We start from the raw sequence: 16,194 nt of genomic DNA, 5'->3' as shown, positions 1-16,194 counted from the left end.
TCCGACTCGAGACTTTTTCACACATTATACATTTAATTCAACAAGATGGAAATAACTGTAAAATTATAAACTTTAAATGAAGCTTCTTGCCATTTTATAATACAGGTTCCCTCGTACAACACGGTTTCGCTCTAACACTGTTCAAAAATTGGGGAAATCACCCGTACTGTACAACATAGTTTCCAGTTTCGCTCTAACACGGTTTTGGAAATCCTCCGTACAAAATTTCGCAATTATTAAGTGTAAACTGTTCGATAGTTTTCGATAGTTTTTATTCAAGTAAGCTCGCGTGTTGTCTCAAAATTTTCCCACGGATTTTAGAATATTGAATTTTTCATTTGTTTTGTGCCTTTTGTCGGGTTTACTTTAATGAAAACTGACGGTGCAATATGTTTTTTCCTTGTCTTAGCTTTTTTATCAACGGTGCCGTCGTCGTTGCTTTCAGACTTTAACCCTTAAGACTGTCACTGTTTTCTTTTTAGATTAATCTTCGTATTTAGTAAAGTTTATTTAAACATTTTTAGGTAAGTGTTATTAAAGATTTTTTTTAACCGTATTGTATTACTTACTTACGAATGATCACTTAATTCATAAAAATGACGAACGAAATACAGCGATATCTCGGTATTCGAGCACAAATTCTGGAAAAAAAATGTCTCGGTACTCGACTGAACAAACACGACACATTCTCGATTAATAACACATTTTTATTTCGTCATTCATAAAAAATTTTTTATGATATAAAATATGAAAATGTTGCTGATACTTCTGATCAAGATCAGCAAAAAAGCTGAGATAAAAACGATACTTTGTGAAAAGAAAATGACCTTGTTTAACTAAAATTAATATTAACGCGCAATACAGTACTTTTTAATTGCGGCTGTTAATTAATTATTGATTGGAAATAAATTGTCGATTGCTTTAATAAACATATTTCTCTTTGTAACGAAAAGAAATAGTGTACTTTTGTTTACTTTTGGAACCTAACCCCATGTTTTGCATTAGTCCTTTGTTTCGTATAGCACGGATTTGCATAAAACGGCACTTTTTCGGAACGTAACTTCCGTGTCATACGAGAGATACCTGTAATTAATTATATGAAAAAGTTTTTAAGATAAAAATGTAACAAATAGATTCACATGCAGTTTGAAGTATTGTTGCCGGGAAAGTTAGACAACTCATTTATATTTAGCGGAGTTACAGAGTATCTTTGATGTTTCCATTTCTAATTCCTTTATTGCAGTGTTGCCCGGTCCAAATCCGCCCCGCGAACATATTTGACACATCACTGTGTAAAAGATAGAAATAAGCCCACTTTTGTGTATTGTCTATGGAATATACAAAATATTTGTGGGTCTCAGGACTGTTGAAAGTCTATGGGCCCGAGGGTAAAGCGGATCTTCTTTGCCTTTTTTTGTGGACAAATGATATGTAGAATACTTCTTTATTAATGAATAACGGTCTTAAATTTTTATTTTTTGTTAATAAAACTAACATTAATTTATAAAGCAGAAACTACTACAGCCCGTAAGTTTTTCCAACCCAGGAATAAATTCTCAGTTTTTCCCTCTTGACGGTCTGGCCCTTCTGCTTACGATTTACCCCATCAATCGAAGTTTAGCCATGTGGGCTCTACCATGTTTTACCGCAGGGGTGGCGAACTTATGGCACACGTGCGGCGTGCCCAAAGTGGCCTGTAAGGAGAAATCATCTGGTACATAAAGTATTATATTATTTCGATTTATCATCTGTCTTTTTCAATCATCCTTTTTAAATTAGCTTTTTTACATTTATTATAATTAAAGCATATTTATTATAATTAAAGCATATAATTAAAACATCTTTAAAGTTAAGTATGCTTACTATATGGCACGCGGGTTCAATAAGGTCCGCCATCCCTGCTCTGTCGTATGGGGTAGAAGCATCTTTGAAGCCTTGAATCGAGTAATGACATCTGTAACGAGTTAGGGTGTTTTTACTTTTTCTTTCTTTGGTTCATATGCCGTGTTTTTACTTTTTAGCTCTTTGTACAAATTATTTAAGTAAAAGCGTGTTCTATGGTTTTGTTTAGGAATTATTTATATAACCTATTTATTTTTTTATTTTTATTGTAATTGATTTAGTTACGTTTATTTGCTTATTTTTATATTTAACGTTATTAACATGTACAGTACAGTAGTTCTGACAAGTGAGATTATCCTGTGTTTGAATCTAATCTGTTCAAGAGTTGGAGGCACTTCGTTTGTTTTCTTTAAAACGTTGCACGATTTTGTATTTGTAAATGTTCGATGTTGATTTTTGTTTGCAAGTGAAAAAGGCTGAATCTATTCAGAAAATGTTTCTACAGTATATTAAATATTTTTTACTCCTTGAGACTATTTTTACTTTTCTTTTTTGTGTGTGCATGAATTTAAAAAAAGATTTTATTAGATTTATTTTAATTAAATTACCTTGTATTGTTTTTGTATTTGAAAAAAATCAAATTAATGTGTTAATGTAAATTAATTACAAATCTAAGTTTATGTTATTATTTATTTTAATAGAAAATTCATCAACTGAAATTTTCTTTTGAAATACAATATATAGATATGTGTATCTCTTCAAAGATCGTGACATCTACATTTTCTACTTTCTTGGGGAATTTAAATTATATAATCGCATTTATTTTACAACATTTTTTGTATTGTGATGATGGGCTGAAAGGCTCAATCACAGACTAAAGATAAATGGGGTATGCAACAATTAAAAGGTCCCAAGCACCAAAAGCTGAATTTTAGAGGAGACATGAAAACCAGTCTCAGCTTTTACCTGTTGCAAATGTGACTTTGAATTGTAATGCATTGCATTAAACCAGTTAGGTTAGGTTGATGACAGCAGGCAGGGTGTGGAGATATACGTGTGATCGGAGGATCAGCACCTCTTTGATGCCTCATCAGGACTGACACCACTGTGTCTTGTTCGACATAGAAGCTACGACAGTGAGTTGGTTTATTTTTAAAAATGGGCCACACGAGTTGCTGCATGCGCAAGCGATAGGGTTCCAGATGGAGACTGAGAGACAGTGAGTTGGAAGTGACTCACTCAGACCCTAAGTTAACAACTAAATAACCATTTATTTGTAAAAGGAGAATACATAGTATATATTTTCATTAATGGGTTATAATATAACGAACTAAACTAGGTATAGATGCTGTTGCATTTTGCAAGAGAGTTCACATGAGATTTGTGCAGGGATAAATGCCTTGTAGAGGATCTTGCAGAAGATGGAGATCTGATGCTTGCCAGTTGGGTCAAAAGGAAGAAAGTTCTAGATGATAGTTCTTATTCTGGGTGTCAACAATAGATAATATGACTGTAAATGAGAAGGATGACGTACCTGTAGATATAATTAAAATGATGTATCTGACAATATAATAGAATGATATATCTGACATATAATAAAATGATGTATCCAAATGTATCCAAAATTTGAGGCATGGAAAATGAGTGGCCCGGTTGAGGAACTGCCGATGACTGTCTTGACTGCCCATTTGGTATTATATTAAAATGATGAAATTAGGACAGCAGGTAAGAAGGTCACATGAAAGCATCTTTATCCACACTGAGAAGTTAAAAAAGGATAATACTCCCAGGTGTGAAAGATGACAGATAGTTGATAAAGTTGATGTTACCACGTTAAATTGTTTATGTTGAAGTCTGGATTCTCACATAGGCATCAGAAAGTTAGTGCCACACAAAAAGTTCAAGTGCACATTGTACATGGGACCTTTTGAGAGTTGCAGTGATTTTAACACAACTGCAATGTGAATCCAAGTTTTGCATTTTCAGCTTTTCCATATGTGACAGGATCATGCCAGAGATGGCATGGCCCTGTCACAAATGGCTTATAAGTGTCCACATCTGGAGGCAATGTAGACATGCACAGTAATCTGAATTTAGGTGAGAGTGTCACTTGGGACCTTTTCATTTTTGCACCCCCAAATAGTCTTTAATATTTATCTTTAGTTTGTGGCTCAATAGTACTGTACTTCAGTACTTGTGATTTAAGAAGGTTAGCTCTTTGATTTTCTTTTTATCACTTTGTAAAATCATTAATATTGTCTGTAGTAATATCTGATTTTAATTATGTTTGTTGTAATAACCATAATAGAATTTACTGTATGTTTTATAATATAATAAGGTAATCAGTAAAGAAAAACAGTTTTTAATTACAGAAAGATTTCCATTATGATTTTACTGAATGTGATCAATATGGTGGAAGATGGAGAGTATCAGTACCTAAACCAGATACTTGTGTAGGTGGAGCACCTAATCCACCAACTAGGATTAATGATTGCAGTAAGTTTTGTTTTTTAGAAAAATAAATATACATACAGTAGATAAACTAGAATAATTTTAATTCATAATAATTGATTACTCTTTTAACACCGATATATGTTAAGAGGTATTATTACAGAAAAAAAATCCAAAGAAATATTAAGATCATATTCATTAACTTGTTTTAACATAAATTCAAATAGGAATTGTCAAAAATTTTTAGGGGTAAGTTCTTTATTCGGATAAAACATTTATTGAGATCTTTATATCTCAGTTTCAGATTCTTACTGTGGTTAGTTCTGCAAGTAGATTTACCATATCTCTCACACAGTACTAACAATCTATGTTTACACACATTACCCATGTGTCTATAATGCAATCACTCTTCATTCAGAACAAACTATACTATAATCAGATAAAGAATAACAATAAATATAACAATTTTAGATAGCTACAAAACATGTTACAGAAAGATACTAAATTTAACAATAAAGTTAACTATTAGGATATTACAGATAATTTTTAACTTATTATTTTAAATTTAAAAATTAAGATATTGCAGATTACTATAGGGTTATTCAGAATTGGATTAATTGAACCAACAAAGAAACAATAATAATATATGTTTGATATGAGATAATATTGATCACTAAAATATAATATAGCAATAAAGATATATTTTTCAATATTATTCCTCATATGAAGACTACTATGAATTCATAGAATCTATAAACTGAAAAGTCCAAACTGCAGTAACTTATAAGTTGAAGAGCTCATGCTATAATTTCCTACAAAATTTCAAATATTTTTGCATTTTTTATTGATGAAAATTTAATTAAACAAATTTCATCAGCTAACCTGATATACATTAAAGCAATACACCAACCAAAATTTAATTATCTAGAATTTTTAATTCATAATTAGGAGAGTACTGTAATTTATGATAGATTCCTAGATCAGATTTTAAGATCTAGTAAGTAAACAGCTGAATACAATAGTTATTAATAAAAGATAAATGTTTTGGGAATTAGACACTTATAAAATGAATCTTTTAAAAGAAAATATGAGGAGAATTGTAAATCTGAATATTTAATTAAAATTTTATTTAAAACTTTTTTACAATAGGTCAGGTGGGTAAGTGCGCCTGTGAGATAACTGCATCTTTCTTAATATGTCATCAGACAATTAAAATTAAGCTGATTTTAATACATTGATTTGTATCTCAAGGAACTGTCCATAAATGATGTCCACACTGGAAGGGAGGGAGGGGTTGAACTTCAATGGACATCCATTTTATTTCATTAAATTTTATACAGTTTACACTCAAAACATTTATGTATTTTATTATTCATAAAGTGATTACTTTATGAATAATAAAATACATAAATGTTTTGAGGGAGAGTTGAAATTTGTTGAACATCTGAAAAAGAGAGTGATTAGGAAACTTGGACAAACTAGGACAATGGGGGAGGGGGGAGTAAAAATTTAAAAAAATGCAGATGTCATTTATGGACAGCCCATAAGTACAGATATTGATAGCATTCAAGCTGGTTTTAACATGGCTGCTTCTGTGGTTGCAACAGTGGATTGAAAAGTCTGAATAAGTTTGGTCTTTTCTTCTGACAGGGTGAGGCACAGTAATTTTTGTATTTTAAAATCCAGTATTTGTGATTTTAAGATACAGTTTTTACATATTTACACAAATATTGAAGAATGATAGGTGCAAATACTCTAAGTTGTGAAGCATTTTGTCTGTGTACTTTGTTACAACTAGCCAGAGTTCATTTATCTCATGAAAATTTGATCATTGGGGTAAATGCACCCATTTTGTGTTCTCTACACAGATTCCTCAAGATGAGTCTATGGCAGAAAAAAACTAAAAGTCAATTACTTCATCATTGTGAAGTTTCCACAAAAGTCAAGTGTTTGACATTGTTGGACAAATTGTCATTATTGACTTTAATAAACAAAGAGTAAAGTGTATATGTTACTGTGAAAGATCTATATCTGGTAAATGTTGATATTCTCCGGTGAATGTCAGCAGAGGTGAATGTCTGAGTTGCTTGGTGTATGTATGAAATAGTTGTTAAATATCATTTCTCACTTACACCGGCAAATATCAACATTCAGCATGCACAAATGATTAATGTTGAATAAAAATATTTTTATTATGTTAAGACAAAAATGACTTTTTAATATATGACATATGTCAAAATAGGAGAAAGCTTAAGTAACAGCACATGTAAGTAAACTGTTGAACCTAAAACGAACAGTGCATTCTAAATCAGAAAAGAAATAATACCAGTAATAAACTTACACATAAATTATGTGTTTAACATTATAAAATCTTATTTATTGCAACAACATTAACTGTTATGACACTTTGAATTGCACAAAAGTCCCTTGCTTTTACAACTGCAATTTGTCGCAGACAATTACAGGTGCAGCAGCTTTTCTCAGTAACATTTCTTGAGAAGAAATCTCATCTATGGAAAGTAACTTTTCTTTACAAATTATGAACTGATTACAGGTATAAAGCTGCATGAGGGTACCATTTTTGTTTGCTAGTTTATAAAAGTCAGAGTGTATTTCAACAACAACCGCCAACACATTTTGGGCATTTGTATAACCACGGTTGTCATCATGCACTTGGTTGTCATCAAGCACTCCTGCTCAAATTGGTGATACTGTACAAATCACCAATTTGAGCAGGAGGAAATGTTTTTTTGAGGTTTGTAACATTTCCGTTGCTTGCAGTAGAAGATTCTCTTTTGCAGCCGCTCTTTTTATAGAAATAAACTCGTGTTGTTCAGTCAGGGCTTTATATGAAGACATGGTATGTTGCAGCTCCTTTACAATATTTTCTTTTGGAATATGATTTTCGGTATGGTCATTGCTCAAACTTTTTTAAAAGAGTTAACAATTTCTTTGAGCTGTTCTTTGGTTTCAATATTTGCGATTTTCTCGCCATGCAAAAATAATGATGCTAATGCCTCATTTTGGTTTAACGCCAAACAGGGCTTCATAAGAACTTTGGTGTATTCCTTTATAGAATGTTGTGTTCTTGGCAAATTGAACAAAGGGCAAATGATCTGACCATTTATTTGTATCGTTATCATTCATCCATGTGGTTAACATATTTTTTATATCGTGATTGGCCCTTTCAACTGATCCTTCTGTTTGACTATGACGAGGCTTTCTGTGAACTATCTTAACATCCACATATTCGAACTATCCACATAGTGCATAATTCGAATATGACTCAAATACTGAATTCCCTAACATTATCTAAATGAAATATAGCTGGGGCACCAAATGTTAAAAATATTTTGAAGAAGGTGATACTCTACTTCTTCAGCTGTCTTAGTTTTTAAAGGTTGTAACTGGACAAACTTTGTTAAATGGCTTTGATATACCAATATGAACTTGTAATCGCTATCCCTGTGTGAGTGCAAGTTTATTAGATCGACTTGACATCTTGAGTTTAACCTTGAACTGACCATTGGTTTTATAACAATACCTTTTTTAGGTGCACTCTGTGTCATTTGACATTGTTTACATAAATTTAAACACAACATTACAACTTTAGTGTTTGAGAGTATAACAAATAGATGCCATGAGACTTCAATCATGGCACAGAATTTGGCGTTTTTGTCACTTCTCTCTGACTTTGTCTTCTCAGCTTGTTGTTTCGATTGCAACCAGAGCTTATCTATGCTTGTCGACATATACTGGCGATAATTCAAATGTATAATAATATAACCAAATATTTGGTCTTTCACCTACGTATTTGGTATGTGTTGACATTCACTGGTGAATATTGACATTCTCTAATTTTGGTCTTTCATGGTAACATATATACTGTACCTCGTCAAGAAGAAATTAGGGGGGCTTGTGTTTTCTGGTGGCTAGATTTGGAAAATTATGCAGTTATTTTTCTCCAAGACATTGTCAAATCTCTTGGAAAAGTTGTTGAACTTGTTCTTGCAGGCCTATAACTCTGGAGTTGACAGTCGACAGCAGGTCTGGGTCTACAGTGGAGAGCAAGTCTGTATGGACAGTAGAGATGCAGTCTGGGTCTACAGTGGAGAGCAAGTCTGTATGGACAGTAGAGATGCAGGCTTGCTCTCCACCGCATGACAATCACTCCTCGATAATCCCTTAAATTAAATAGGCCAATCTACCCTTATCGAGCCCATTGCAATCTTTCTAGCATTTTCTAAATTTATCTCATTTTTTATTTTCCACTTTTAACAATTATCTTATCATCAATAGTCATTGTGCATCTTGGTTTAACTTAAAAGATAATTAACAATGTCGATATTGTTTAAACTTTCTTAGCAATGACGTCACTAGTAAGAAGAAACCTTAATAAACAGTGATGTCATTTAAATATCTGCTAACGACATTCCAACCGACCTTATTGTACCTGAAGAAGGCCATTCAAAATGGCTGAAAACACTTGTACTTAGTGATTAAACTGCTAGAAACAAAGTGTGAAAGGTTTTTTATGTTATTAACATTATTACAGTTTACAAAGATTAGGTTGCAATTATGTTTGTTATTAGACTGAGATTTTAGAAATAAAGTGTTTTATCTGAGAGTTCAGAAAAAGTTTTATTCCTTAAATAGATATAAATGAAAAGACATACTATATAATTAAGTGAAAATCATTTGGAGATAAACTAATAAATAACAATATTTGTTGTAATAACATGTTCTAGTTTATAGTAATATTACATAATAATAGTGTAGAGTAATTCTAGTATAAATATATTAGAATGATAGTTTTATAAAATATTAATGAAATGGCTTATTAAAAATATTAATAACTTATTAAGATATTAAGAAATATTAAAATATTCTTAGAAAAACATTTTTTAATAAGAATAATATTGTTTTATAAAGATATCAGATTTAATTATAAAAATACGGTTCTTTTTTAAATTAACATAATTAACAAATTAACATCGTCATCCATTCCTGCTGATACCCAGAGGGTGTACAGGTCAACATGGTGAAAAATCTACTATTCTCCACACTCTCCTATCAACAGACAAGTTTTTAGTCTGAAGTAAAGTTAAATTCCTTAAATTAACATATATATAATTATATAATTGATGAAATAAAAAAACAATATATGAAGCGTGCAATGCCATAAGGTTGTAAATGCCATTTTTCTCAAAATTCGTTTTATTGAAGAAATGAATTTTAAATGCAATGTTTTTTCCTACAAAAAAATATTGTGGCGATTGTGGCGCTCTAAGTGGCTATATTTTGAAGATGACGTTATGTGCAAGCCATAACGTTTTAAGCGCCAAAGCGCAAGCCACGTGACTTTTGGCGCGTAAAATGTTACGGTTTACTTTTACATCATTTTGTTATTCCAATTTGTAACGCAGTGAGTTTTTTACGAGTGAAATGAATTCCTTAAAGTATGAAATACCTAAAAGAAGAAAGAAATGTGCAGAAAAATGGAAGAAGAACATTCGAAAGAAACAAAAAAATAGTGGCTTAGAGTACATTTCTCCCATATCACAGAAAGTTAATCCGAGAAAGGATCCACCAACAGGGGTAAGTAAAAGACTTAATACTTCAAAAATATAGACGTAGATTTGAGATTTGCAAGATATGGATAGTTATTGTGTCTATGCATGGGTGAACAACTTGTATATGACTGTTTCCAACAAGTTTGTCAAACTTTTTGTTTACGTTACAGGTGACATGCAAGTGTTCCTTCGCTTGCAAAAACGTAACGTTGGCTTACCGTCAGGAACTCTTCCAACAATTTTATGAACTGGCTGACTACAATAAGCAACAGAGTTATCTTCAAAGACTTGTTCATCCCCAGATGATAAAAAGGAGACGATATGGGAAGTACCACCATCCTTCTGGAAGTAGAAGGCAACACTCTTTCAGTTATCATTTGCTTCTTCCTGGTGGAAGTGAAATAAGAGTTTGTCTTAAGACTTTGTGTAATACATTCGGGGTTACTGCAAGAAGAATTCAGTTGATTAGAGAAAAGATTTTGGAAGGAAAAATGGATGCTACTGATCAAAGAGGAGGCCAGCGAAAATGTACTGAAAAGCAGTTGTGGACGGAAAAAATAATTGAGCACATTAAGAGTTTTCCAAGTGAAGAAAGTCATTATGCTCGAGCCAAAAGTACAGATAAAATGTACTTATCACCTGATCTCAATGTTAGCAGAATGTATAGAGCCTTCCTTGAGAAATATTGTCAACAGTATGCTGGGAGCAAAGCCCCAGTTACTCGACAATGGTACAATGAAATTTTCCTGACCAAATTCAATCTGTCTTTTCAAAGACCTCGCATGGACACTTGCTCAACTTGTGACCGCCTTGATGTACGAATAAAAGCTGGTGATGCATCAGCAAAAACAGAACTGGAATTACATCATTACAGAGCTGAAGTAACCACAAAAGACATGTCTGATGACACAAAAAATGCTAAAACCTCAGATTCGTATGTTATATCTTTTGACTTGCAGCAGCAAATGTATATACCACAATTAACACACACTGAAATGTATTACGCTCAACAATTGGCATGCTACAACCTTGGAATTCACGATTCAATTAAAGAGAAAGGATGCATGTGTTTGTGGAGTGAGAATTTTGGAGGAAGAGGGTCTTTGGAAATATCATCCTGTATATACCATTATATTACTACTGAGGCTGCTATTGGTGACCGAAAGAAGCTGACTTTGTGGACAGACAATTGTGTTGGTCAAAACAAAAATCAATACATGATAGCCATGTATCTGGTGTTATTGGCCAATAATGTATTTTCAGAAATAACACATAAATACCCTGTAAAGGGTCACACATTTCTCAGCTGTGATCGAGACTTTGCTCTAATTGAAAAACGGAGGAAAAAATGCAAAGCCTACACACTAAAGGATCTTGTGGACATCATTAAAAGTGCAGGGACCAAAAACCCTTTTACCTGCATCGTATTTGAGAAATTTCATGACTTTAAATCGATTGCCCACGCATTTTTGAATACAAAAGACCTGGGAATCTCAACAGCATCCCAAATTAGACTCTCATCAAATAACTTTGGTAAAGTTATGATTGCTAAAGATGGAGGTAAAGCAGCAAGATGGTGCACTGGGCTTAATGTGCTGAAAGATGGAGTTAGCATTGATGATTTCAAAAATCTTCCACTTCCTCTTGCTCGCTCCCATTTTGGGATTCCTCAAAAGAAGAAACCTGACATTGGTAAAATGATACCATTTTTAAATCCAATAGCACAAACCTATTTCAAGGAGATGCTAGCAGAACCGGATAACTAAATGCCAGTTTATTAATAGTTAACCTGTCACTTTATTATTTGATATTTCAAAATGATATTTGGACTTCCATTAATCTTTCAAATTTGAAGTTTTTAAATACGTTTTAACTTTTATTACACTAAATTAATACCTTATTGATAAAGATTACAGCCCAGTTCAAGTCATTAATAGATTATTGTCAGTTTTTAATGTTAAAATTGATATTGAATTTGTAAATTGTGTTTAATAATTTAAATGTAAGTTTTTGGTATTCAAAACTGTTTTTCAGCTGTAGAAACATTAATTTTATGACTGCAATCGTTTTTGGCATTTACAACTTTATGCACTTGCACAATTTTGGCATTTACAATGTTATGGCTCTAACCCTGTTTTTAAACTTTTTTTGTTTCCTTACTATTATTCGTAGGTGTTTGAAATTAAACCCAATGTTTTATTCCAAACTATAAATTGTTAAAATAATTTTTCTAGCATTTGATTAAAGTTTGTTCATTAGAAAAAGTGTTTTTTCTCTCTCCTGAAAAATTTGTTTTTTTGCATTTACAACCTTATGGCATTGCACGCTTCATATACTGTATATTCAAAATAAATTATTTTATTATTTTAGTTTTTGAATTATTTCTCAGATATTTTATAATTTACAATAATTTTAAAATCTGTACAGTGTTATATATATTAAACTTAACAATTATAAATTTTGTTATTCAGTCTTTATTAAGAAAACCCCCTTTTTTCTCTCTAAAGCTACATCATGTGATGCTGGAAATTATTATAATAGAACAAGTTTGGAATGTTTGCATTGCCCACCTGGAACATATTCCCTAGGAGGAGGGATCAAATTTGATTCTTGGGACAAGTTGCCAACAGGATTTTACGTCTCTCTAGAATCATTTGAGAGTAACTTTCGATTTTTTAGAGGAAAATCAGGAAGAAGCAATGCAAATTGTTCAGAGTGAGTAAAATTAATCATTTAAACTGGATTAAATCATTAAATAAATAGAAAAGTAAAGTTAGTATGCTATAAGAATAAAATATAATGGAATTTTTAAATTTAAACATTTTTTAAAAAGATATCACTATTGAGATAGTTTTTCAGAAAAAATATCTTATTTAATACATGTGAAAAGTAGCTGTGTAATCAAAAATCTAATAAGTAGATATCTTATTATTAATGTTTCAGAAGTAAATGTTTTTAAAACTGCAATTAGTATTCATTTGCATTGTGCATGCATTTTAACTGCTTGACAATTATACCATGTTACGAGATGTATGATTTGTTCCTTTAATTTCAAATTATAACTTAAATGATTTTATCTGCATTTTTGGTTTACTATTCAATATTTTTTTAAATAAAAAGATAGACTATTTGAGATAAATGTTAATAAATGAGAATAGTGATTTAAAAATGCAGAAATTTATTATTTTCACTTGTTACAGCCTATAACATATTATTTACTTGTTTAAATTAAAGAATTTTTTGTTGTTTGCAAATTGTCAGGAATTATAGAATAAAGCTAATTGGTTTTTTTTTTTTTTTTTTTTTTAGAATACTACCAATTATGCACTTATACAGAACTTTAATCTTTATATAAATAAATGTATGACTAATGCCAACAGAATAAAGTTTTAGGGAATATATTTTTTAAAATTTTATAAATATTATTTATTTTCTATATTTCATAGTTTCATAGTTTATTTATTATTTTTATTTAATGAGGAGGAAACAACTACAGTTCCAGTAAAGTTTTATTTTGATTTGAAGTAAAATCAAAATTTCAAGTTAATAAATTAATAAAATATTTCAATAGATAAATGATTTTAAATGTATAAGAAAGAATATAAGAAATATAATATTAAACAAATACAATTAATGAAAAATAGTATACTCTATTAAATTTAATCTATAGATATGGCTGGAAACCAAAAGGATCTTATATTGCTTCCTATGGAGGTTTATGTGCAGCAACATTATCCTATTCAGTTAAGCTTGTAAAACCTGGAGCTGTAATTTATGTTTATCAGTTTACAGATGACTCTGTTATCTTCAATTTTGAGGTAAGAAAAAGTTTTATTTTAATTTTGTTCAAAATTGACACTTGTAAAATTGATTTATAAAATATATATAAACTAACTTGGAATGTTAGATTCAGTTTGATTTTACATATCTGGAAGTTCTGAATGAACAATGGGGTGTTGGTTCACACCTTCTGTGTTAAAGTTTATTTTATTTTATTGTATTTTGTTGTTATTTATTTATTGTATAATTTTTTGTACCTATATATTTTTACTGATTGGTTGGATTTATGATTAGAATGTAATTTGAATATTTAAATTATGTAATTCTTTTTGGAATGTTCTACTTATGAATATACTCTAGTAGGAACATTCCATTTTTTAAATGTATTATTTTTAAATTGTAGCCTGGAGAAAAACTTTAAATAAGACCAAAAAACATCAGTTTGATTAAAAATCTCTATGCTGTAAGTGAAAGTGTTTTGTTTTGGCTGAGTTGATTCACAGAATTGTGGTAAAAGTTAAACATAAAATATATCATTATGAAAGTATATAAAAATAAAAATTTAGAATCTTAAGGGTGAGCATCCTGTTACTCAGGCTAAGAAAAAAAATGTATGAAATGTGCAATGCCATAATGTTGTAAATGCCAAAAAACAAACTTTTCAGGAGAGAGAAAAAACATTTTTTCTAATGAACAAACTATAATCAAATGCTATAAAAATTATTTTAACAATTTACACTTTGGAATAAAACATTGGGTTTAATTTCAAACACCTAAGTATGATGGTAAGGAAACAAAAAAAGTTTAAAAACAGGGTTAGAGCCATAATGTTGTAAATGCCAAAATTGTGCAAGTGCATAAAGTTGTAAATGCCAAAAACAATCGCAATCATAAAATTAATGTTTCTGCAGCTGAAAAACAGTTTTGAATACCAAAAACTTGCATTTAAATTATTAAACACAATTTACAAATTCAATATCAATTTTAACATTAAAAACTGGTAATAATCTATTAGTGACTGCTTCCTGGCTTCAACAATGTTGGGCCCACAGTTTTGGTACTTGAACTGGGCTGTAATCTTTATCAATTGAAATATAGTTATGATAAATAAAGGAAATTATAAACAATAAAGTATTAATTTAGTGTAATAATAGTTAAAATGTATTTAAAAACTTCAAATTTAAAAGATTAATGGAAGTCCGAATATCATTTTGAAATATTAAATAATAAGGTGATACAGGTCAACTATTAATAAACTGGGATTCAGTTATCCGGTTCTGCGTAAAAAACTCACTGCGTTACAAATTGGAATAACAAAATGATGTAAATGTAAACCGTAACATTTTACACGCCAAAAGTCACGTGGCTTGCACTTTGGCACTTAAAACGTTATGGCTTGCACATAAATTCATCTTCGAAATATAGCCACTTAGAGCACCACTATCGCCACAATATTTTTTTGTAGGAAAAAACATTGCATTTAAAATTCATTTCTTCAATAAAACGTATTTTGAGAAAAATGGCATTTACAACCTTATGGCATTGCACGCTTCGTATATTTTAATATTTGTAAACAATATACTGAAAATTTTTACATCTTTAGTTGTTTTCTTACAAATTCTTAAAGTTTAGAAAATTATTTCCATATTTCATTGCTTTCATGACTTTGAAATTTAAGATTTTTAATGTGGAGGGAAACATTTTTAAATAATCAATTTTATTAAATTTTGTTAAGTAATAAGTTAAAAAAGCAATACATTAAATGCTATAAAATGGTATTTATATTGTTTGATAGCTTTATTTTCATGCTTTTTTGTACATATAAAAATTTTTCTTTTAATGTCATAATGCCAACATAAAGGTATTTTAAACATTGAAAAGAATTTTTAAATTAATTTCTCATTATTGACAAAATTTAATATAATATAATAATATATTTAAATGTTCAGAAAATTATAATATATTTTAATGCTATTCATTATATTTCCTGTGTAGATAATATATAAAGATGAAATATTTTAGCATCAGTGAATTTTCATAATCCTCATGTATTTTGAGTCTAGTAAAATAAACAGGGGACCTATTCTGAGTTGTATCATTAAGCTAATGAATACGATAAAAACCAATTTCTATCAGAATCACATGATTCGTGTTTAATCAACTGTGAAAATGCTATTCCAAGCTGTACGTTTTGTTTTTGGTTCTGATAGCCACGTACGATAACTAAGCTTTTGTTATCGATCATTCTCAAGCTGCCATTAGGAACATAACTAAAGTAAAAAGAACATGGCCGCTTTAGGTGTAAGGATGATATTATTTCACCAGCAATTGGAAAGAGAGAAAATTAGGGCCTAGAGTTTGAAGGAAGCTCAAAAATTTTTACAAAAAATCGAATTTTGATATAGATTAATTTTATTATTTTTTTAAATCAACAAACTATACTTTACTTTTTATATTTTGTAGTATTTAATTACATTAATAACTAATATTGTCTATATTACATTTATAGTGATTTCTTCTTTTTACTACAAAATTTATTTGGTTTTTA

General features: G+C 30.3%; 1 protein-coding gene across 1 annotated transcript in view; it reads left to right on the top strand.

Annotated features, from left to right (window-relative positions):
- The window catches only part of LOC136977428 (endosome/lysosome-associated apoptosis and autophagy regulator family member 2-like), a 96,465-nt gene that overhangs the window by 12,274 nt on the left and 67,997 nt on the right, over nt 1-16,194 (top strand). Inside the window, exons 2-4 of the mRNA XM_067272913.1 lie at nt 4,215-4,338; nt 12,374-12,581; nt 13,537-13,684. Coding sequence (XP_067129014.1) covers nt 4,215-4,338; nt 12,374-12,581; nt 13,537-13,684 — 480 coding nt within the window. The remainder of the gene's footprint in view (nt 1-4,214; nt 4,339-12,373; nt 12,582-13,536; nt 13,685-16,194) is intronic.

The sequence above is a fragment of the Centruroides vittatus genome, unplaced genomic scaffold, assembly GCF_030686945.1.
Source record: "Centruroides vittatus isolate TY-2023 unplaced genomic scaffold, ASM3068694v2 contig_459, whole genome shotgun sequence".
Lineage (NCBI taxonomy): Eukaryota > Metazoa > Arthropoda > Arachnida > Scorpiones > Buthidae > Centruroides > Centruroides vittatus.
The sequence above is the reverse complement of the archived record's forward strand: the minus strand, read 5'-3'. Positions and strand labels throughout refer to the sequence as shown.